This window comes from Lissotriton vulgaris, chromosome 1_1 (assembly GCF_964263255.1).
Source record: "Lissotriton vulgaris chromosome 1_1, aLisVul1.2, whole genome shotgun sequence".
Taxonomy (NCBI): Eukaryota; Metazoa; Chordata; class Amphibia; order Caudata; family Salamandridae; genus Lissotriton; species Lissotriton vulgaris.
Genome location: NC_141685.1, coordinates 1,663,130,569 through 1,663,154,504, shown reverse-complemented (window position 1 = coordinate 1,663,154,504; position 23,936 = coordinate 1,663,130,569). Strand labels below are relative to the sequence as shown.

Sequence of the window (23,936 nt, the reverse complement as noted above, 5' to 3'; positions counted from 1 at the left end):
ACCGGAATCAGTGACTTTCGCTCCTGCCGGTGTGTTGTACCTGAGGACTTAAATAAAATGAAGTTGTAAACCTACCTGTGTCCGGTCATCTTAAAGGCAATAACCTTGTTAGCTGTAAAAAAAATTTATAGGAATAGTTTGGAAAGATTTAATTACATTTGAACCCATTTCCTAATTAAGTTATTTCAAATATGGTTTCAAATGAGAAAATACCGACTTTTGATGGATTTCCACAATATTTGTTACTTATCTAGGCTTGAAAAATACTGTTCATGCGGGTAAAATATGGATAGGTGCCACTCAGTTTTGGAGAATGCCAACAAATTTCACTTACCTACACGACAAACTGGAAGATTTGCGGGAGTAAAAAACTTACTGCGCATAATGAGCACAATAGAGTTCCGAATGTTCGCTCTTTGTTGGTGAGCTTCTTAAAACAACACTTTAATAACTGTTTCCATAGGGAGAACAGGTTAACAACACCGTACAGGCGTCTCTTCAGAGCCGTCTCCAGCTCTCACTAAATTAATATGTAATCCCCAACACCTGCTGTTCAGTGGTGTTTGCTAAACCACGGCAAGTATGCGGCATTCCAGGTCCCCATCGGGTCACGTGCACAGGGAGGGCTTTCACATATGTAACCCTGCAGAGTTCCACGCAGGCTCTCGAGAAAACGTGAAGGAGTTCCGAGAGGAGGCAGCAGTCAAACGAACACTGCACCCACGCCTCTGGCACTGTGCACAATGCGCCATGTTGAGTTCGGGGAAAGTACATGTGAGGAAACCCGGAGCTGTCGAAACTCTGGTGAACGTTACCTTACTCTGGAGCAATATCACTTTCACCTGCCATTTCAGTGTACAAACACCGGATATTACGTCCTGGACCCCGAAATTCTTCACTGCTCCTTACTGCTGAACAAAGGACGCACGGTGTTTGGATAGCGCAGTAGCACACCCCCGCATCAGGACTGGAGACCAATTAAATTCCTAAATTCGCTAAGCTGTGAACACTTGACAAAAAACAACGCTCTGAGCTGGGCTTGGATCCCATAACTTCATGAACAATGTTTTCTCTCAAAATAATGTTCATGCACTGTGAGTAAAATCATCGACTCTGGGCACAGCAGTCACCAAATTAATAAAGATCGCTCTTTTCCACAAATAAAGTAAAGCTGTGCCACCCAAAGTCAACCAAACCTTCGCAATGCTGAAATGAAGGATAAAAACCAGAGGAAGGAAGAAACGGAGCCTGAGATGGTAGTAGGCCGGAGGAATTAACAAAAAGGCACACAGAAAGACGCAGTCAATAGTTGTGCGCTATACAAGCACTGGCACAGGGTTGTCCAATATACTTGAGGGTCCAGAAAAAACAATACAGAATGAGGAGCCCACTACCCGAGGGCAGAATTTTAATGTGTTTGCAACCCTAAACCTAACAAGATTGCGATTCTGATGAAACTATATATATGACAAAATGAGCAGTGTGAGGTGAGAACGTTAAGAAAACAGACATGAGGGCAGGAAAAATAGCACTCTGGAAAATGTGGAAACTGTCCAAAGACCCGTTAACTCTGAAGCAAGCATGACATCTCAATCATACCAACAACCCTAAAGAGCATGTCAGAACGAAGACGATTCATGAAGGTGAGATTAAACCTCGTACAATGGCTCACATGAAGCTCAATCTTATTGGACCACCATAAGGAGCACATCAGAAAGGCAGCTATTCATGCAGCGGAGATGAAATCCCATACCAGCGAAAGAGTACAAGAAAGCTCAACCTTACATGACTACCTCACAGAGCATGAAAGAAAGGAGTCTATTTATACAAGGTGAAATTAAATACCGTACCACTCACGAGGAACAGACATGACTGACAGGAACAAGTCACAGGTTCCGCCTGCCATTGTTTTCTCAACTGTGGGAGAAACACGGCACACTTATTTTGAATCAGATCTTCCTTCTGCCTCAAAGGAGGAGGTTGAGTATGGTACTCAGACACCTGACCCATGAACATTATGAAACACTGTGTGGGACACCTCATTATTCGAAGAGACAGAGATGCCCTAGTATGTCTGAAGCATTTCCTCCTAGAAGCCTGTGACATGGGAAAAATGGACGCAACACTTTTTCCCCTCAGAGGTTGTACAGGGCTTGCCTTTCAACCCGAATGGACTCAAGATGGAAGATGTCCTTCCACCATGCTCTCCTTATTTCCTTCCCTTTTCACATGCAAAAAAATACTACCACAAAGCCTTTCGCAGAGGTGTCTTGTTTACACAGTTTTTCATTTTGGGTATTTGGTATTCCCAGTGCAATTAAAAGGCAAAACAATAACTGGATAAAGGAGTTTATCAGACCTCGTTCTAGAAGGCACAGGGCAAACAGGGGCTACTGGTCCTCAACCATGGGGACGTTTTATTTTTTTACTCTGATGTGCCCAGGTCCCCCTACAATGCTCTACAAAGTGGGCCCAGTACAATTCCCTTCAGCACTTGGATTTCAGAGGTAGCGATGGGGAGCAGTCAATACCTTCTAAGGGACAAAGGGGGTATGAGGGGTGCAGGGCGTGTGTGTGTTTGTGGGGAGGGGGTCCTCAAGCTCCGAATTCAATGATCACCCAGCAGCACAATTAATTGTCTAACCCAGCACTTGTCTTTTGTAAAAAAAATTTAAAAAAAAAGTATTTTTATACACGTAGATTTTGAAATACTACAATATACAGGAACGAATATCCAATGGCGTGGAGCCAGTGCACACCGGGATTAAGTTCCCCACCAGGCCACCTTCCTCCAACTAGGAATGAGATATAGTACAACAGGTTTCAAGCTCAGGTGCAATGCTAACCCTCTCGTTCACAGTTTGTGTGCTCAGTTTCAGAGTCTTAGTTCCATTCTGTAAATCTCACCAATGCAATTCTTCTGCCGGTTGTGGTCAGATCCTACAACATATGTCTGGTCTCTTGCTCCTCCTCTGGAAGGGAAGTCGCACGGGTTTAGAGTGCAACAACATTCTTGTCCTGTCCATGGAAACAGCAGAGGCCAATATTTGGAGTCTGGTTGGTGGGTAGGCTCCTGTATCACTGACCCGATCATTCACAAGCCCTCTTCTGGTCATAGGATGATTCAGTCAGGGTGAGCGGTCACAAGGCCACTGAAGGCACTTCAGCACACCACACTGACATCATTCATGGTGATGGGACAGTGACAGAGCCTGCATAGGTCCAATCAGTCACAGCAATGCAGTCCGCTTCGGCCTCACTTCTGACTTGGAATAAAACGATCTGCTTTGGATACCGAAGCTCAGGGTCCCAGGAGCACAGTCTACTAAGGCACACTTAATTTCAATGCTACGGCATATGCCCCTTGTAGGGTCCCGGTTGTACAGTCTGCTCAGATACCCTTCGTGCTTGAGGCAAGAGAGTCGTCACTCCGATCTGGGAACACCCGACTAGATCCCTCTAGAGGGTATCTGGATAGACGGACCATCAGCTCCAGGGTCAGCTGCTTCTACTCGCCCTGGTAGACAGCACCTCATGCAGCGTTGGCACTCTTCATCCCACTTTCTCAGATAGGTCAGCCTTCATGCACAGGACAGGAAGACAGCTCTTCCTTCCAGATCAGACTCCAGGAGATATCCTCTCATAACTGGGAAGCTGGCAGTCAGGCAGGCAAAATATCTAATTGAACAGGAGTCCTCTTCAGAGCCCCTGCGCCCATCTTTGTTGGTCAAAAAGAACTTGGAAGTGAAACTATGAGTGGGTTAGCACTCCCAAAAACTGTTTGGGCTGGTTAATCTCTAAAGTGTCTTTTCCACATTGTTTTCCGGACACAGCCGTTGTGTCAACTGATGATCCTCACAACAGGATAGTATATCGTTTGCCCCACCCACAACAGAGGCACAAAGATGTATGAACTTCTGCCCTGGCTATAAACAGTCACTCTGAACAATTATCAAGAAAAAAGAAAACATTGGAATCCCCAAAAAGGACCCATCACACACTGAACTGAGACTGCAGTCCCACCCTTAACCTCCATAATCTACAAAACGGCAATGTCCTAGAAGATTGATCAGCACCCACTTGTAGCAAAAGGGCCTCTTTAATTTCTAAAAGGTGCCCGGTCACCGCCTTCCACACTTGTGTCTAGTTCTTCTCCCTTCAGCTTTAGTCAGGAAACACACTTCTGCTGTCTGGGAAAATAACCTCACCCCAAATTTGTGCACATGTACAAGCCAGGCGTTCCAAAATGAAACCTACAGGTCTTCATTAATCGGTCTCATTCATATGAAAAAACGTATGCACCACACAGGGGACACAAGTACATACATGCAAACAAGCACTGGGATGTTCACGCTAGGACCTAAGTTAGCGTGTAGCAGCAAAACTTTACATAAGTGGGCCGCCAAGTCTGAGACCGATATAAAAAGGTCTTATCACAACTACTGACTCACAAAATACTCTACACGCTAAACCTCTGACAGGGATGGTAGTCCACTGTGAAACAGATGAGGGCACAGTCCGTGCACCCCACCTGAACACGTCCAGGATCTCACTCCTGTCAAGGACAGGCCTAGGCCTTAGTGAATAAGCATGTGGCTCGTGCTAAAAAAATAAATAAATAAAAATGCCACATATTCGGAACACAAATGTAACCCATGGAGGGGACATTCCCATCCCAACACCTTTAAAATGAAAATCTGAAATAATTCAACAAACAGTTTCAACTCACCAACAAATGTAAAACAAACAAGCAACTGAAGAAAATACTGGACATGATCTTATTCTTGAAAGGGCACTGCTTCTCCAATGCCAACTACTCAGAAAAAAAATAGCACTTGCTGAACATGGAACAATTAATACCCACCAGCCACCTGTGCTACAAATAGTCAACAAGAGGTTTGTTGGCAGTACACAGCACTATAGAAGTTTAGCGAAGCAGCAGTTACACACTTCACGAGCAGCTGTTGGCCAACTTCTCATGAAGAGATCCTGAACATAAGAGCGATGTAGTCATTAAAATAAGGATACCACTAGATAACAAAAAGTGACATGTTAAATTATTGTGCAAGCCACTACATGAATAAATCCATGCAAGTATTTCTCCCAACCGACTACCAAATAAAAAAATAATAATAATAAAACACCTCTCACCAAAGCACTTAGTAGTGTAAAGACCCAGCCCTGCTTTAGTTTTTTACGTCAGACTTGATAGCACAGCTGACTCCCAGACTTGTTACCATTTCAAATATACATATACTAGGCTTTGGCTCCATCTGGAGGAATAACACCATCCCAGCTCTTGCTAATGGTTGTAACGGGTCAGACTGCTTCCAATGTAGTGTTTACATCGAAATGCTTGAGCGGTTATTTTACACGTCAAAAGTATGTAGTCATCACACATACCATTAGGCAAGGTTTTTTTTTTTTTTCACCGCAGCAGGCTTTTCTGAAGATTATGGAAGAGGTGGGGCGCAGTGGCCAGGGTGCCTGACTCCAGGACTATAGGGTTCACGGTCCGATCCCCGGCGGTAAGTTAGCCCAGCACCATGTGACTCTGGGCAATAGCTCGCTTAATCTTCCCGCCGGCGCCCAGTTCCGGTACACCTCTCCTGAGGTAGCTGTGCGCTTTATAAATGCTGGTATTTCATTTTCATTTCATTATGTAGAGGAGTCAAATTGCAATCCAGACCCATTTACTTTGTCAAAGCTTGTTGAGTTATTTTTTCCCAATTCGACCACTTTCTTTACAGAAAGTAAATGCTTCGTACATGTTTATAAGAGACTGTATAAATCATCAGATAACATGTCGGAAGAAAATGCATACATGCCTCCTCTGCCGTTTTACAAGATCCCAAACACACAAAACGAGGTGTCAAACGCAAGAGTGCACATAACGAGCTATCCGAGACAAGAGAATCTTAATCTGTAGTGTCAAAATGTGATAGAATTTTCATCCGCCCTCGAGGCCACTACTTGCATTGATTTCAACGAAGTAGTTATTATCTAAAATGTTCTAGATTATTGTAAAGTGTTTGTTCGACACAAAAAAAATTGGTCAAATCTCGAAGGACAGTCTTACCAGTGTTCTGGAGTGTGTTGGCATTTTAGCATGCATGTACACACAGTAGCATGTATGTACACACAGTAGAAAGGGGCAATCAGGGTTCAAAGACTTTCAGGAGTCATCACCCCACAAGTGAAAAACAGCAGGGACTTTTCTAGTTTTTGAAGGCACGGGTTCCACGTATACAGGACAAACGTACACTTTGAGTGGTCTAGTCAATCAGACTTCTATACTATTTTAGGTCTCACCTGGCGTTAGCAGCACGCATGTGCTGCACTCGCCATGCGAGCACTTCTTGAAATCAATAAGATTCCAAAGCTTTCTGAAGCGGACTTGAAGCCCCTCCCATCTTTTTCATTCGCTGACGTCATCCTCCATGTTAAACGCTGGCTCACGATTGAAAAGGAGGCTTCTTAGTCCCTTCTTGTTACCGCCCTGTCCACCGGGATTGGATCTCTCACTCGCGGAGTTACCCTCTCCTATATCAGTCTGGAAGCACTTTTTCTTTGTCATTTTGAGTGCGGAACCACCTTGCTTTTTTTGCTGGTTTACTTTATTTCGGATCGCAGCGCCTGCTTTAGGAACACCGCGCTCCTTTATTTACATATTTTTACTTTGATTCGGTGCGCGGTTTTTGCTTTAGGGACATTTCGGCAGAGCACCTCTTTTCCAGTCTCTTGAGTACCTTTTACAAACCATTATCATGAACCTGAAGCCAGCAGGACACAACTTCCAGAATGCACTGAACTCTTAAGTGAACGCTTAGGTCTGCGAAGAGTGGTGACCTGCCCATTTCTGCACGGTTTACTCCCAAACCCCTGGATGCCCTCTAGCACTCCGAAGCAGCATACTGGTGCTACATCCAGATCATAAATACAATAGATTTAGGCTTCGAAAGACCATTTTCCTCATCGTTCGCTCCATCTGGTTGTCTTGGGCCATGCTGGCCCTTCCCTGTATCAACAACGATAATAACCAGCATCTTACACTTTGCACATCTGCATGTATGGTTTAAGGCACCCTTTTTTTGTGTGCTGTTTTTCTAAAGACAGGTACATAACCGTGCTTGGGGCACAGGGAGTTAAATCCCTGCAGTGAGGTACAATCCCAGTTACAAACTTCGGTTGCAAGGTGGCCGTAGTACCTTTCATCTGTCAACTGGCAGGCTAGCTATGAGGCAATAAAAATTGTTTTCTCAAGCAGTTCTACTGCTGTGCGGTAGTAATGCCACACTTATGGCCATGTCTGAACTGGGGTGGTGTGGAGTGCAAAAAAACGATGGATTTAGGCCCAGATCTCTGTACTGGGGTGAATGTATGACATTGTTCTGCAATCTGTCCATCAACTGTTGTTTTTACACTTATTTTAACTAGCATGTCATTAACATGTGTATTGCATGTTTGATTGGTATTGAATACGAAAGAGTGGTTTAAAACACCCGTTTCCTTATTTCCTATGAGTATGTGTGTATCTCTGGGTACCTGTGCTCCCATTCACCAGTCCGCGCGTGCTTCTTAATCTTGGTATTCTTAGTGTGGGCATTAATGGCTGTGTCCTCAATTGGGTGTGATGTATGTCAAAATCAACAACCACCATTAACTAAACACCAATGCAGTGCCACCAACACAACACTACCAACACAAACTACATCCATATGCCTCACACTACCCTCATCCACACTCACAAATATTCTAGCACACACCGCTCTTCTCCGCAACACTCTCCATCCTTCTGCCTACCAATGCTCTTATCCTCATCACTCTGTCCTTATGCATCACACTGCTCTTCTCCTCCTCCTTCTCCTACAATCTCCCTAACACTGCTCTTCTCTACCCATCTACTTCCTTATGCCTAATACTAAACAAATAATCTTACCTTCCTTCTACCTCCTACTACTCTTCAAATTCTCTTTTATTATGCCTCATACTGCTCTCCACACTTTCCTTCCTTCAAAAAGACGCTAATCTCCTCCATGCTTTCTTCCTTCTCCCTCGTACTACTCCCCGCCACTCCCCTTTCTTCTGCCTTATGCTACTCTCCTCCTCACTATACTTCATCACCCTCATGCTATTCTTCTACTCACTCTACGTCACAAATCTTAAACACTGCTCTTCTCCTAACAATTTGCGTTAAACTACTACACACATAACAATTACAATTCAACCAACATAAGGGCACAACATATCACATACAAACACTCAATAAGACGTAGCTGAAATACAATACCATTAGTAAAGCAAATAGCTTTAACTTAAACAAAGGCGAGACCTATTGCATTTCCAATGCTTGTTATATTATGCTATCACAAGCTAGTTCATTCAGCGCACTTTACAATAATAAAGATAGTAAGACAATGTGCAAATTATATGCAAATTTCATATAGAATTAAGTACATTTTGAAACGCTCCTAGTCTCTTGGGAGTGGTATTTGCAGGTTACTGAAGACCCGCATCCTCTACAGCAGCATGAGAGAACCTCAAGCTACCTTTCCAGGAGCCTCGCACCTATCACAGGTGAAAGAGGAAAGTGTTGAGACTTAGTCAATGCCCACAAGATATTCATATCAGCGCGGGTTCACGTGATCAGCCAAAGATTTACATTAATAGATGGCCAACCCACAAATGTTCAACAATTTAAAAATAATCCAATACTGGCTGAAGCCTTGGTGGCAGGTCCGAATTTTACACTTACCCGAGGTCCCTGGTGATTGTTTACACATGATCTGCCTCAACTGAGCGGTTCAGCACCGGAGTCTCAAGCATAAAACAAAGATAATAATAATTTAAGCAAATACTGAAGTAACCCAAAAGCAATAAACACGTGCCTATAACAACACACCGTCCACCACAGTGCCAGTCCAATGCACGATCACTTGCACCACTTCATAAAACAAAGGCACACTTGTAAGGAAACCATCCCTTGCATACTATACCTGAACGAGCAAGAGCAGACTACAATACAAGCCTTTTATTACATGGAGTAAAAATAACGCCTAAAAATGCAGAACTGCTCATAGCAGCATAGTGGCGCTTGTGGACATTAAAGAGTAGTAAGCTGTGGGATCATCAAAGTTGATAAGAGCACTAGGAGAGGGTATGCAGTAAAATCAACTCCAGCGATGGTTTGTGGGATTCACTTCTGAGCTTTAAGCACACAAGCCAACGGGAAGGCATCCCCTTGGCAGTCGAAGCAGCGTGAAAGTGTTTCCCAAGCACTCACCAACCAGTCGGGCATGTGGAATGCAAAAGTGCCAGCGCTCGGGTCTGCCTCCTCCATGGCTATGTCAGGGCAACGGGTGCAAAGTGCAGCGTCTAGCCTGGTACCAACTTGACTGCGAAGACCGAGAAGGCTGCAGTCCTCTCCACTCCAGTCCAGTCCAAAGCCAAAACGTAAGTCGTCCAAGGAGCTTAGAGCGGGGTTACAGAGGCTTCGGCGCCCCTTCCACCCTCAGCCACACAATGGCCGCTCATTAGAAGCGTTTAGTGATAAGCACAGCAAACTGATTGGATCAGTGTGTCAGCAGTTATGAACAAGAGGCTGGACGTGGCTACCTTTCTTTGAAGGTGGTGTCATATTCACTAATAAGCTGCCGCTCCCCTCCGTGTGTATGGACTTTAGCGCCAAACACCACTCTCATTCTCCCTTAGTTATGCCCCCTGCAGAGTACTAGTATAGTTCCAGGTGGAGGCGGCTCTTCTGTTTAACATTAATCTTTATTGCAACTGGTGTCCCCGTGATATCTAATCATGCAGCCTTCATTGATGGAGGGATTGACTTCATGGTTTCAGTGGAAAGGTCACGAGACCAGAACGGTCGCACTCAAGCACGTGATAGGGAAATATGAGATTTCCCTCGTAGTACAAATGAACAAGCGTTTGCAATGCAATAGGTCTCGCATTTGCAAGAGTCAGAGCTATTGGTGTTGTAAATGGTAATGTCTTTTACCCATGTGTTTTTGTTTGGAGTGGTGTGAATGTCTGGTCTGGAGTGGGAATATGTGGGTTGGATTGAAATTATTAGTTGTGGAATTGTGTGGGTGGTATTGTGCGATGTGTAGTGTATTCATGTTGTGGAATTATGTGGCATGGTGAATAGACAGGGGTGAGAGGTGCAGAGAATAGATAAACAGGAAGACAGACGGATAGGAAGTGTGTGCACAAAGTAGTGAATGAACACCAGACAGAGGAGCAGAAAGTGTGTGAGAAAGAGAAGAAGAATGGGGGAACAAGCCACAGGCATAAAGAGGGAGCGCGTATATACGCAGAAGACACTTCAAGAGGAGGAGGAGAGCACGGGATTGGGGGGACGAAAACCTTGAAAAGGTACGGGAAAGATATTGTGGTGGAAGACCTTAAGTGAACCACATGAGAGGGGCAGAAAGAGTGTGTGAGCGAGTGATGAGAGATGGCATGAGAGAAAGAGTGAGAGAAGGACATGTGGAAGGGGCACTGGGGAGGGGGGGGGGGCGAAAGTTGAGCTAGTGCACAGCCAGAGGAGGTACAGTAAGGCAGCATGTATCAGCAGGCTGTATACATAGGAGCTAGATAATTAGGGAGGGATGAGATGGGGCAGGGGGCAGTGGGATTGAGGGATGAGAGGGGGTATTGGGAGTCTGAGGGTGACATGAGAAGGGCAGTGGGTGTGTTGTGGAGAGATGATAGGTTTGGTGGAAGTGCGAGGGAGAGATGGGTTGAATTGGAATGGTTTGTAGGGGATTTTGTGTGGTATGGAATTGTGTGGAGTTGTGGAAATATGTGACACGGTGTGCTGTAAAATTATGTGGATAATAATTAAATAGCATTAAGTGTAATGGAATGATGAATAGTTAGATTGTGGGTTATGGAGTTAATTATGTGGGATGGTATTGTGTGTTGAATTTTGACATGTTGTGAAGTTGAATTATGTGGTGTGCTGTGAAATTCTGTGGCAAGATGTGGAAAAGTGTTGTGGATTGGAGGTATACGGTGAAGTCCGTGCTATTGTGAATGTGAATGTGAATGTGAATAGGCTTTTATAGAGCGCACTTACACTCCAGGGAGCATCTTGGCGCTAGACATCACTGTCCCGAAAAAAGAAGGGGAGATGCTGCTTAAGGTTGATCATATTCATAGATCCTGGTCTATGAATAAAGTGTAGGTTAGATTAACGCTAAGCAGAGTGAGTCTTCGGCTTTAAAGATCCATGTTTTAAGCGTTTTACGAAACAGTTTTTCGGAATGGATCAAGCGCATTTGTGGTGGGAGCTTGTTCCAGGCTTTGGCTCCAAGTACTCCGATGGATTTTCCACCTTTTGTGGTTAGTCTGAACTTGGGAACTGCGAGTAGGTTTAGGTTGGATGATCTGAGTGACCGTGAGGGAGTGTATCTTCCAAACCTTTGGGACAGGTATGTCGGTCCCGACTGGTGGTAGGCTCTGAACGTGATGAGCAGGATTTTAAATAGCACTCTTTTGTGGATGGGTAACCAGTGCAGGGTTTTGAGTGCTTTTGAGGCAGATGATTTCCTGGGTAATCTTAGCACCAGGCGGGCGGCGGCGTTTTGAACCATCTGTAGCTTGTGCAGAACAGCTCTGTTTGAGCCTGCATAGATGCTGTTGCAGTAGTCTAAGCGGGATGTGATGAGGGCTACTGCCACAGTCTTTCTGGCTGTTAGGGGAAGGAGGTCGAAGAACCTTCTAAGACCTTTGATGATGTTGAAGCAGGACCCTGCCACTGTACCTGCTTGTTGCTTAAAGGATAAGGCTTCATCAAACCTTATCCCCAGGTTGCGGGCCGACGTGATGGTGTTTGGTGGGATTTCGGCATCTTGGGGCCACCAGTTGGTGGGGGAAAAAAGGTTGTTTTGGCCAAAAGGGAGGATTTCAGTTTTACCTGACTTACATTTTAGATGGTGCGTTCGCATCCATTCAAAGGTTGCCGTCAAACAGTTTCTTAAATTTTCCTCCGCTTTAGAAGAGTTGTTATCCAGTACTAGGATGAGCTGGGTGTCGTCAGCGTAAGATATCGTGCTGATGTTAAAGGATGTGATGAGTTCAATCAGGGGGGTCATATAAAGGTTGAACAAAACCGGGCTCAGGCTTGAGCCTTGGGGTACCCCGGTTTTTAAGGTTTTTTCATCCGAGCAGTAGTTTCTTAGCATGGTGACTTGCCTCCTATGGCTTAGGAAGTTTTTCAGCCATTCGAGGGCGGTTCCTGCTAGCCCTGACTCTGTCAGGCGGCCTATCAACACTGGGTGTGAGACCGTGTCGAAGGCCGCCGACAGGTCGAGCAGGATCAGGACGGCCTTTTTCCCTTGGTCCAGTGCCATCTTGAGGGTCTCTACAGTATGTAGGAGGGCTGACTCCGTGGAGTGTTTGGCCCTGAAACCAGCCTGGTTAGGATGAAATAGGTGGTTTTCCTCTAGATGTTTGGTCAACTGTTTATTTACTGCAGCTTCGGTCAGTTTAAACAGTAGTGGAAGCAACGAGATGGGGCGAAGGTTGGAGAGCATAGTGGGGTCAGGAAGGGGTTTTTTCTGCAGAGGTTTGACTGCAGCGAGCTTCCATTCAGCCGGAATGGATGCAGTGGCCAAAGAGGAGTTTATGATGGAGTTTATGGCTGGATTTACCGTGTCCACTAGAGTGTGGAGCAGCAATGGGGGGCATGGGTCAAACGGGGAGCCTGATTTACTGGAGAGAATTGCTTGTCGGGATTCGTCGAGACTGATGTAAGTAAAATTTTTCAGCTGGGGTTTGTTGTCGATTGGTCGCGTTGCGTCGTAGGGGGGAGGTTCAGGAGGGTCAGGGAAGTCTGTGGTAAGTTTAAGTATTTTCTGTTCGAAATAGTCAGCTATGTCGTTACAGAGAGCCAGTGAGGGTGGTATTTCTTGCCTGAGGATTCTGGGGTTCATAAACTCGTCAACAATTTTAAAGATCTGTTTCTGGTTATTGTTGGACCGATTGATTCTTAGGAGAAAATGGTCTTTTTTGGCGTTTTTTATCATAGAGTGATATAGTTTCCTAGCGATTTTATAGGCAAGGGCTTCCTTTGGATCATAGTTTTGGCGCCATTTCTTTTCGAGAGCTCTGATCTCTGTACGTTTGACTTTTAGCTCGGGGGAGAACCAGGGTGCAGATTTTCTATTCTGTTTTTTTCTTACTTTCTCTGAGTTGGCCGGACCACAGCACTCTGAGATCCAATTGCAAAATATTTTGTAGTCGGATTCTGTGTCTCCAGATAGCGACGGTTTGGATTTCTCTGCGGTGAGCAAGAGATTTGGTGAGCTGGCAAGCTTTTTCCAGTCTTTTTGCATCGGGACTTCGATTTTTAGGTTGGCGGTATTAGACATTTTCTTGTTGGTGGTTAGATTGAAAGGAATTAGCCAGTGGTCAGTCCAGGTTTGGATCAGCGGGTTTTCGACAGTTAGGGTTTTGGTATTGGTGCAAATGCAGTCTAGTATATGGCCTGCTTTGTGCGTGGGCAATTTGGTCAGTATTTCCAGTCCTAGGATATTGGTTAAGTCGTTGAGCCATATGGTATTGGGGTCGTTGGGTTTGTCTAGGTGGAAATTTAGGTCACCCAAAACTGTGAAATTTGCGTATTTTAAGGTTAAAGTGCTGAGAGCATCTTCGAAGCTTTCGAAGAAGCCGTTTTGGGGTCCTGGGGGGCGGTAGATGAGGGCTTCCGCGAAGGTATTTTCCTCATTTAGTTGGATGCAGAAACCCATGCTTTCTGCCCCTTTTACGTCTGAGAGTTCAATGGTAGTGCATTTCAGAGAATCTCGATGGATGATGGCTAGGCCACCTCCTCTGAGTTCTTGTCTGTCGATCCTCTGAATGAGGTATCCTTGGGGGACAGTTTGGGCTATGATCGGGTTGCACCATGGTTTCAGCCATGTTTCGGTTATGAAGAGCATGTCAATGTCGTTCTCCGTAATGAGGTCAAGAATGTGCTCCCCATTTTTGCAAATGGACCTCGCATTGATCAAGGCTCCTCGAAGCGAGGTTGCGTTGTTCATGTTAGGTAGCTGTTTTTCCGGAGTGAGGAGAGTTCTGCAATGGTGGCAGCATGCGGGTCCTAACCATGTCTCGGCATTGATAATGTTAAGACAGTGATTTTTATTGTGATCTAGAGCAAGTAAATCAGCTCGGGCATAGGTAAGTAATTGATTTGTACGTACCGTAGGTTGGGCAGCGTGACTGGCCCTGGGCCCGGCACAGACGGGCTTGCCTTAGGCGCTCCCGCTGCGCTCGTACACTGCGCTGCGCTTCCGGTGACAGCACATGATGTAGGGGGTAGGGGGGCGTGGCCTCAGTCCTCGCCGAGATTGGCGTTTTTGTCCAAGATGGGATCGGTTACGAGACAGCGTTAGTTCCGCTGCTCGCCGTGAATTACAAAAGGTGAGTGCCCTGGCGCTTTGCTAGCGCGTGGTGAGTTTTAAAATCAACAGGTTATTTCGTGACACAAAAAGTAATTTTTAACAGTTCTAAAAGCTCCCGGCTTCCGCCTCAGGAGTGAGCGATTGTCTGTATATAGGAATTTGTACTGGAGGATGTATAGCGAATACAAATGCTACGCTAGGCTCTACTGGCTTACTTTTTTGCCATTGTGCGCAGCTAAATACCATGTAGAACATCAATAATTATTGAGCGGATAAAGAAGCCTTCAAATGGAATTACTCAACTTCCAAAAAATGTATACTAGACTCATGAAAGGTGTTTCCAAAGAGTGGCATAGATGTTCACCTAATCCGCTCTACAAATGTAGGTGTAAGCAGTGCTCACCCTCGGTCCTGTTGGCAAGCAACGTGTGTAGAGGGAGGATAGTGCAAAATTAGACACACATCAGGTATAATGCAAGTAAGGGCCTAGGGACGCTTGCTGACACACCCAGTGCTCTTAGGTATATCAGCAGTGTGCACCCACCTACATTTATGCAACTGTTGTGGCTGTATGTACTCCCAACCAGTGCAGAGTTAGGTGCCTGAGTGTACGCCATCCCACTTAGTATGAACAGAACTTAGTCAGTACACACCGAGTGACATACGCCTGCTGTTTGTAATTTATTGGACCGTCTACACACCCCTACTGTGAGCAAATCTTCTGGCTCTGTTCACACGCTTACAGACACACACCCAGTGTGTGCATGTCTCAGACACACAGTGTACACAGAGCTAGAGAGGTGTTAACTCACTAACACAAATCTAGTTTGTTGCCAGTGTCTGGACTGTATTCACTCTCACGTTCTCAAATCCAGTGCATGTAGGTATTCTGAATGGTGCAAATCAAGCACCCAGTGTTCCCGCAATGGTACACACACCTTGTGTTATACACACATTATTCACAGAGGGCTGGGGAGGTGTTAACTCACAAGTACAAACGTATTTGTGCCAGTGTTGTGACTCTATGCACCATCACGTTCGCACACCCAGTCTATGCAGTTATCGTGACTGTGTGGAAATCAAAGCACCCACTGTGCACTGGCAGGTACACCCGCACTGCCAGGATGTTTCCTGCTAGTGTAAACACTTGGGTCAGCGGCAAAGCATTACTAGCCACACAGAAATTGTACACACAAAGCACTCTAAGAAAGCTGCCTCTCCTAAAACTTTGGAAATCTGTGTACTTGCATAATAATTTGCAAATAGCTTGCATTTATAATCACAATGAACACACTAATTATTGCAGCCGAGAGAGTGGGCAAGATGCAAGGATTCTATTTAGAGTGCTTCTGTGACAAGTCTGTGCAGCTGTGAGAAGGGGTCCAGAGGTTAGGAAAATGTGTGTTTTCTTTCGACACGCATAAAAACCTGCGTATATTTAACAACTCAAACAATGTTCATCAAAATAATATTGTACTGCATTCTATGTGCACAAACATCGCATGCACACTCATAGATTACCAGACACTAACGCGGACAACAACAAAACGAAAAATACTCGACACCAAAGAACTGGCATACATACGCATGCAATCACAATTTAGAGCAGTCCCGCTGCGTTTTGAAAGCTTACTTCCCCAGCGCCAAGCCTAGCGGTTTTATAGAGTGAGCTAGCCTCCAACACACTGATGTACTTGTGAATACATAACCATTGTGCGGATAGTGTTGTAAAGCAATCACACGCCGCTTGCACTATGAAACACAAGCAGCATCACACATTACATGAACTTGTAAAGCAGTGTTCTCCACTGGTATGTTGGCACTGGGTGTCTTGTTTAGTGATACCCAGCTCCATGGTTATCAATTTATCGACTTTAGAAGGATAATATACTGAGTGGAACCACCAATATCCTGATCTGTGACCATACGGTTTAGCAGAGATAACTAAAAAGGCAGCACTAATCCAGTGAGCAACGAGACTGATCTGAGCTACACATCTCACAGTGTGCACCCAGAAGCTGTCTGCAGCATAAGAAACATACACATGTGCTAACCGGCGCACGCAAATATAGTGTGAGTGTACGCATTTAATGTGGCCAGCGCTGGCTGTCATTGGGGATTTTACTCCCACACCCTCTGTCTCTATTTCCCCCATAACCCTCCCTCTACACTGCTATTTCCTTCTACCCCCGATAAAAGCAAGTGCTATGACCCAGCAGGCGCTGGCTGCCTCATAGCATTTGTTTGTTTTTTTACTTTGCTAATGTTTTTTGCCATGTTGTACAGCAGTGGCTGCAAATGTTTTTTTTTAAAGTAGTATGATGCGACCAGCACTAGCTGCCTCATAGCACTTTTTTTTACTTTCAGCTATGCTGTACAGCAGCTGCACTGCTGCTGTACAACAAGGCTAAAAATATTGACAAAGCCAATAGTTCTCATAGGCAAAACCTAATGGCTGTACCAATGCTTCCTTAAACCATGCTGCAGGACAGTTGTGCTGCTGTACCACATAGCTAAACACTGACAGCCAATAGCATGTGAGACCTATTGGCTTTGCCAGTGCTTGTTTAATTTAAAAAAAGTATTCTGACATGCAAAGATGGAGCAGCAGGTGGCAACTAGAATACGAGTAAAATTAATAAAGGACTGAAAGTGCGTTCATTCAAGGATGGTAATTCAAGAGCAGAGTTCAGGGCGGGGAAGGCCAGTTTACCTCAGTTCAAGGTAAAAGGCCTCCCTGCCTCCACAGACCGACACCAGACACATATCCAGCGCACACATTTCCACACTGAAATGTGTTCGAGCATAATCTCATAACCAGTAAATTAGTCACTGTGTTATTAATAAAAAAGAGAAGTTATTGCTGCTTATACTTATATTTAGCAGAGCTTTTAGCTCACTTCTTGCAGAATGTTCATCAACGATTTTGCTAAATCACACCGTCGGAAAATAAGACCAGTCGGCAAACCGCTTCCACAGACAGGCTTGCAACTGTTACACTTCATGTGTTTTTTTTTTTAACCACTTCTTCCCCAATGTTGTGCGGGATGTATGAGCCTCGCGTGACGTACATCTCTGATCTGTCGGGACAGAAGGGGTTCTTGAGGTGGTTGTCACCCGAGGCAGGAAGTGCTGGAATGTTTGCTCCATCTGCTGCAGTGGAGGGCGAGCCCGAGCACACAGCAGTAAATGTTGACTAGGCAGTACTGATTTCACAAAAGAGAAGACCCCACTGAGTTCCAGGGAACAGGGTACTGTCGACAATTTAAGTCAAAGGGAAATCCCTGGACTACGTACGCTTTTCTCCACACACTTCATCATGCACATCGATCCTTAAAGCCACACAATTTTCATTATGTATCAAGCCAACACAAAAATATGACGTTTACACTCTTCGTGTTTTATTAAGATATTTTTTCTTGGGTTAAAATTCAGATCACTGTCTGAAAGGCATCATTAAAAACATGTTTTTTATGCACTCTCCTGGTCTCTGTCACAGTGGTTATATTTCTTATTTTAAATTAAAATCATCACAGCGAGGTATGACGTCTTCTTTCTGCGTTACAGCGAACCGGATGTGCTCGGAGTATGCTTTGATGCGCGCGTCTACCTCATTCTCCAGGAGACCAGGAGAGTGCATAAAAAACATCAATGGAAGAATGGAGAGCAATACTTCACCTGGGCAAGTTGCAAAAAGGCGAATTATAAATATACGAGATCAGAGAGAGGAGCGCAATAGGCCTGACATTCACGGTCCTCGATTGAGCGGTCCTGAATCAAAAAAAAAAAAAAGGGAGATCTATCTAAATGGGAAATCACTAGCCTGATATAGATCGATAAAGAAAAATTGCAAGGAACGAATTTAAACATTGCTACCCTTCCCTCTGATAAAGGATATGTATAAACGATGAACCCCATGAATTTTGCTGTCCTGAAGGTGTTAATATATCAGTGAAACACCGAAACGCGTCAACGCACAGACAAATAGAACCCAACAGAAACCCAACTAGATAGCAGATATACCTTGATTTTGGATACTGTGATCTTTATCTCTTTTTTTTTTTTTTAAATCGTATGAGGATATTGGCTCAGGATAATACAGTAGTAGGGAATACTGTTCACCCACCGGTTGGAGGGGTTGTTTTTTGTGATTTATTATGCACTTTGAAATTGTGGTAACTGAATGGTTATAACTTTTATATCTTTTTGTCTTTTTAATATTGTATATTTTTGTGTAACATTGTAATTAATTTGTTCAAATTTGATAACACTGTATATGTTTTTAATGATGCCTTTCAGACAGTGATCTGAATTTTAACCCAAGAAAAAATATCTTAATAAAACACGAAGAGTGTAAACGTCATATTTTTGTCTTGGCTTGATACATAATGAAAATTGTGTGGCTTTAAGGATCGATGTGCATGAGAGATAAGAGTGTGGAGAAAAGCGTACGTAGTCCAGGGATTTCCCTTTGACTTAGACTAGGCAGTACTGCCCGCATTGCCTTTAAACAAGGCTTTCTAATTTAGCTGTGTTTATGCAACTCATAAAATAAAGCAATGACAAGCATTTGCAATGCAGTAGGTCTGATTGCATTGCAAAAGCTTAAGTTTAAAACAGAGCGTGGCGCCACTTGAAGGACACAGGCTGCGATTGTTTTTTTGTTTTTTTAACTTTACTACTGAGCACAGTGTCCTTGAAGCGGCGCAGCGCTCTGTTTTTAAGTAAAGAAAAACAAACAAACAACCTGAGCGCGGTGTCACTGAAGTGGACGCTGTGAAAGACGGGCAAAAAAATAAATAAAGTGAGTGTGGTGTCCCTAGCGGCCGCTGCACCCATTAAAGAAATAAATAAACATACAATTTAGAGGGCATAGCGCTGCAACATCACGCTTTGTGGACGACTGACAAAAAGAAAGTGCCTACCAAATAACTGAAGGACACAGTCGAACGCCAGCAAGCAAACGATCCAGTCCAGGTGTGCGGGCCTAAAAAAGACAGGGCGGTCACCAAAAAGCCTCACTCTCAATTGAAGGGCAGCGTTTACCATAAAGGATGACACCGGCCAATAGAACGGATGGGCGGAGCTTCCACTCCACTTCCGAAATCGCCTCTATTACAAAAGATCTCGCAGAGCGAGCAGCGCACGCACTGCAACGTTAGGCGAGACCTAAAAAGGAAGACAGCAGGGGACAAGAAAAGTGGGCACCTCCCTACTAACGAGAGTCCATGCTGATTGGTGAAACTCATTGCGACTGGACTCCTTTTTAGCTTGTTCATACTGTGTGATAGAAGTATGTAGCAAGAAAAATTAACTACAAACAAGCACCCTAAGAAAAAGAGACAATGTCTCAGTCAGGACCTCACAGATGGACAGCCACTATCTGCAGTGCCAACATGCAACACTGTTAAAGGGCGACTGTGGGGGAAAGCAACACCTCATCAGAACAATAGGAACAGGGGAACAAAGGACAAATGTATCTGACCCATGACGCACCTAAGCGTTTCTAGAGAAATTAACTGTTTTTTGAGCATGTATCTTAACAAATGAACTTACCCACTTGTTTAAGTAAACTGGCAAACGCAGTCAGGTCCTTCACCTTTTATAATCACCATCCTCGGACTTGTGCCCCTGACACCCACTTGCACCCATGCCATCCGCCATGATCAGTACCAGCGGTTTTCAGTGGAACAGCACATTGCACGGTAGAATGAGGTGCTTGATTATACTGTTTAACCTCATCGCTGCTATTGATATTTTCCCCCTGTGCTGGGCCCTAATAATAATGGGTGTGGTCGTGACGGAACCATTCCGTCATCAGCACAGCTCAACCATGTCAGATGACGGAATGGTTTCGTCACCAGCATCGAAGGGGATAATATAATTGATTTGTATATCGACTCGTAACTCTTATTAGGCGTCAAAGAACAATATCATATTGAGAACACACACCACCACTGGGGAGTGCTCAATGAGTGTTGTATTTGCAGGAAGGTCAGTGTGGGATGTACTTTGGTGCCATTTTTCAGTGACTACAGGTGTTGTCTTAGCCTCTCTTTGGTGGCAGTCCTTACTAGAGTGGTGGAGTGAAGAGTGAGAGATGAAGGGCACACAGTTTGCACTAGTTGGCTGGAGGTAGTTACTCTACAGGTTCTTTATAGCCTTTGTTTGGTGGCTGCTGCTCCATCAATCCATCTCCTGTGCTTTATATTTGCCATGAAGATTGAAGTTACATAAAACCTTTGGTGGAACTGTTGAGCAGCAGAGAGAAGAGAGGACGGTCTGTGTTAAGTCAGCCCAGATGCAAGTTGATTGTATCAAGATCATTTAATGTTTTGATGTCCAAATGGCGGCGCTCTGGGGTAAAGAGGTAGGGGTATCTAAAGGATCTGTATAGATGGCCTGTATTAAATGGCATCTAAAATAGGCACTCTTGCTGCAAAACATGTTTTAAAATGCCTTACAGTCAGCGGTGGCTCCTCCGCAATGGCAGAGGAGCGTCACCCCACTGCCTGGCTCTGAACCAGCAAATGGAAAATAAAACTAAACCTCACAGACTCCCTGGCCACAGCGAAGCATCTTTCTAGCTCGCTCAGGCCAATCCCTGCGCTGGAGGCGTCTGGAGCCCCCCCCCCCTAGTGCAACCCCTCTCCCCATTCCCTCCCCGGCGCTCCCTCCACCCGCACCGCCACTTTTTTTGTGGCGGCCGCCACTGCTTACAGTATTTAGTCAAATTAACGGACCTTTTTGTGCATTAATTACATGAATTCCTAGTAGGGAGCAGATTGCCTTAGGAGGATTTGTGGGGACTATCAGAATTTATAGGAATGTCCTGTGGTTGTTTAAATATAGGCTGCCACGATGTGGTATGAATCTAATCTGTGATGGAGACGCAAACTCAGCCCATACTGATTACAAGCAGCAATGGCATGTTTTATCAGGACACTCTGGAAACATACAATCCTAATCCAAGGCTGAAATGAATACTGTTGGCTATGGTAATGCTCTATTGTCATTATTTATGCCTTTGAATCTTGAATTGAATGTTCTGACCTTGTACATTGTCCACTTTTATAATGTCACGTCTCCAGCTTGAGTCTGCCTCCTTAATTCAGGAAAAGCCAAAAATGTATTTTATTCCTACACTAGGTTTCATATCTTGGTTTGTAGAAAAGTCCAATGTTTTGCTGCCTATCATTGGTCTTTTTCTTGGAAGGAATGGTTAGACAAGGTGTTAATCTTTGGAGTATTGTTTCAATATTGCTTCTTGAAATTGTGCGCCTTTCACTTGGAAGGATCTGTGAAGGATGCAGAGTGCTTTAAAGGCTGAGGCCCAGATTTACTAAGTGTTTCCTTGTGTCTCCCGACAACACAAAGGCTACACTAACAGTCATAAAACCATGAACGAGGCGATGTGCGCAGCCTTGCTTGGCTGTGAAAAGAAATATAAAGCAACGCAGCGGCCTACGCTGTGCTACACTACATTTTGAGCAAGGAGGCTCTCTACGGGTGGCTCATGGACGTACCAGTGCATCCGTCATGGATTTGGCGCATTTATAGATTTACAAAGGTTTGCAAGCCTAGGATTGCATCAAATTGGTACGCCTCTCAGCGGCGGAGGTAACAAGGAGAAAAATATTTTTTTTATTCTAGTGTTTTCCAAATGCCTCTTACAGTGCTCCAGCACAAAGAGAGCAAAAATGTTCCACATATTTGCAAACGTGGAGCATATCTGCTCACTCCCTTTCACGCTACATAGCACAGGAAGTTCCCTTGCTGCTCCGCGGTGCGTGAAATAATAGTAAATATATCCCTGAAAGTATAGATAGAGGTAGCTAGTGCAGTGCAGAAAGCATCGGTGTAATAGATTCCCTCGGATGAAGGTGTAATATCCCTCTAGCTGCGGCCTTTTATCCCTTCTAGTTTGTGAGGAAAAACAGACCTCTCTGCATTCTCAAACGGCTGACGTTAAGGAAACAGGTCAGTCGCTGCCCACTAGAGGGCGCAACAGCACCGCCACACTGGATTATCTAGCAAGTTACTTACGCAGATCTATAAACGTAGTATGCTTTATCGGTCATCGTTTTTGATCTGCCTCAGCATTTTACTTCGCCGTGCAATTTAAGTAAATGATTAGTAGCTGATGAAAAATTAAGAGCAAACTGGCACATTAATCAAGACGAGTCAATCCTGCTCCGTGGGAGAATTGTAAAAACGATCTATTGTAAGTGCAATGGCCAATTGTTGCGCGCCGTGGCCTGCATTGATTCAAGGTTTCCCTGGCTTTATCGTCCATCTAGTGCAAATCAGTAGATTAGAGCCCTATTTAATCATTAGGTACAAGGCCCTTAGTGAGAAATATCCACATTAACGCGATAAGCGCAAGCACACTGCACTACTACTGACGCTGTAGAAGAGCCCTTTCAATCAATCCCTCTGTGCATTCCTTGGTGCAGTATCTAATCAATGACGCAAAACAGACGATAGTTGGCAACCACCAACATCCGCACCAGCCTTTAATCAGCTGCTGCAGTCACTATAACTCCAGACTTGGAGGGCTTCTACCGAAGCTTCAGATGCAGTGTAAAGATCAGGCATGTTTTTCACTTATTCTTAATTCTGAGCAAATAGTAAATATTCCTATTCCGATAAGTGATGTAATATCAATTGAAAGTTAACGCCAAAAGAGACCACCCAAAAAACAGGACAACTTCAAGACCTTATTATCCTTACTTTTTATAAGTGCACGGTCTGTAGACGAGAAAACCTATTTCTCACATGCTTGAGGAAATGGGCTCCGGCTGCCAAGAACACGAGGTGGAGTGTTCTTCCCGGCCTTCCACCCATTTGGCTATTACAGAATATGCACACTACCAAACCAGAGCCACAAAAAATGCCCGGGAGGAATTCCGCAGGTTGCCAAATGGTCAGAAGGCAAAGTGTGATACCATTGATAGACTCATGACCTATTGACCTCAGGTTCTCAAACAGCCTAGAAAAGCGACCACATGAACTGCTGAAAACCAGATCACCACAGTAGACTACATGGCATAGCAACAATATTCAACAAAAGCCTTAGAGAAGGAAGGATCTGAAACGAGCTCAGAGGCCGGCAACAACCGAACTTGGTGCCTATAGTGACAAGCAGCTGCTGGTTCCGGTAGAAGATAACATACCGGACTGCAAACCCTTTGTGATCGGGGTAATCACAAACTACAATGCCTCTTTTTACAAAAAGGGTAAGCATAGAAATTACAACATTTCTGTATGTGTCATAGCAACAGTTCTGCAAACCTCCCATCAAATAATTCCTCAAGAATTCCTTTGACACTCCACTCCCAAGAAATCACCAAATTAATATAACCATTATATTAAGACAGCTATTAACCTTAGTTCTCAAATCATCAAGTTAAGGACTACAGCGCAATCAAACCCTACTGATCTTAGACTCCTTACTGCTCCAAAGAGTGGGATTCCATCAAGCAAGCTATGGAGGGCGGCAGTTGCAGAACTCAC

The 23,936-nt window shown here is 44.5% G+C and overlaps 1 protein-coding gene across 2 annotated transcripts in view; it reads right to left on the bottom strand.

Annotated features, from left to right (window-relative positions):
• AHCYL2 (adenosylhomocysteinase like 2) overlaps positions 1–23,936 on the bottom strand; it is a 484,174-nt gene that overhangs the window by 342,987 nt on the left and 117,251 nt on the right. Inside the window, exon 1 of one of the 2 annotated variants that reach the window (XM_086918894.1) lies at positions 9,284–9,722. The exons of the other annotated variant lie outside the window; for it this stretch is intronic. Coding sequence (XP_086775020.1) covers positions 9,284–9,340 — 57 coding nt within the window. The 5' untranslated portion in view covers positions 9,341–9,722. Of the gene's footprint in view, positions 1–9,283; positions 9,723–23,936 lie in introns of those variants that run through there. 2 annotated transcript variants of the gene reach the window in all.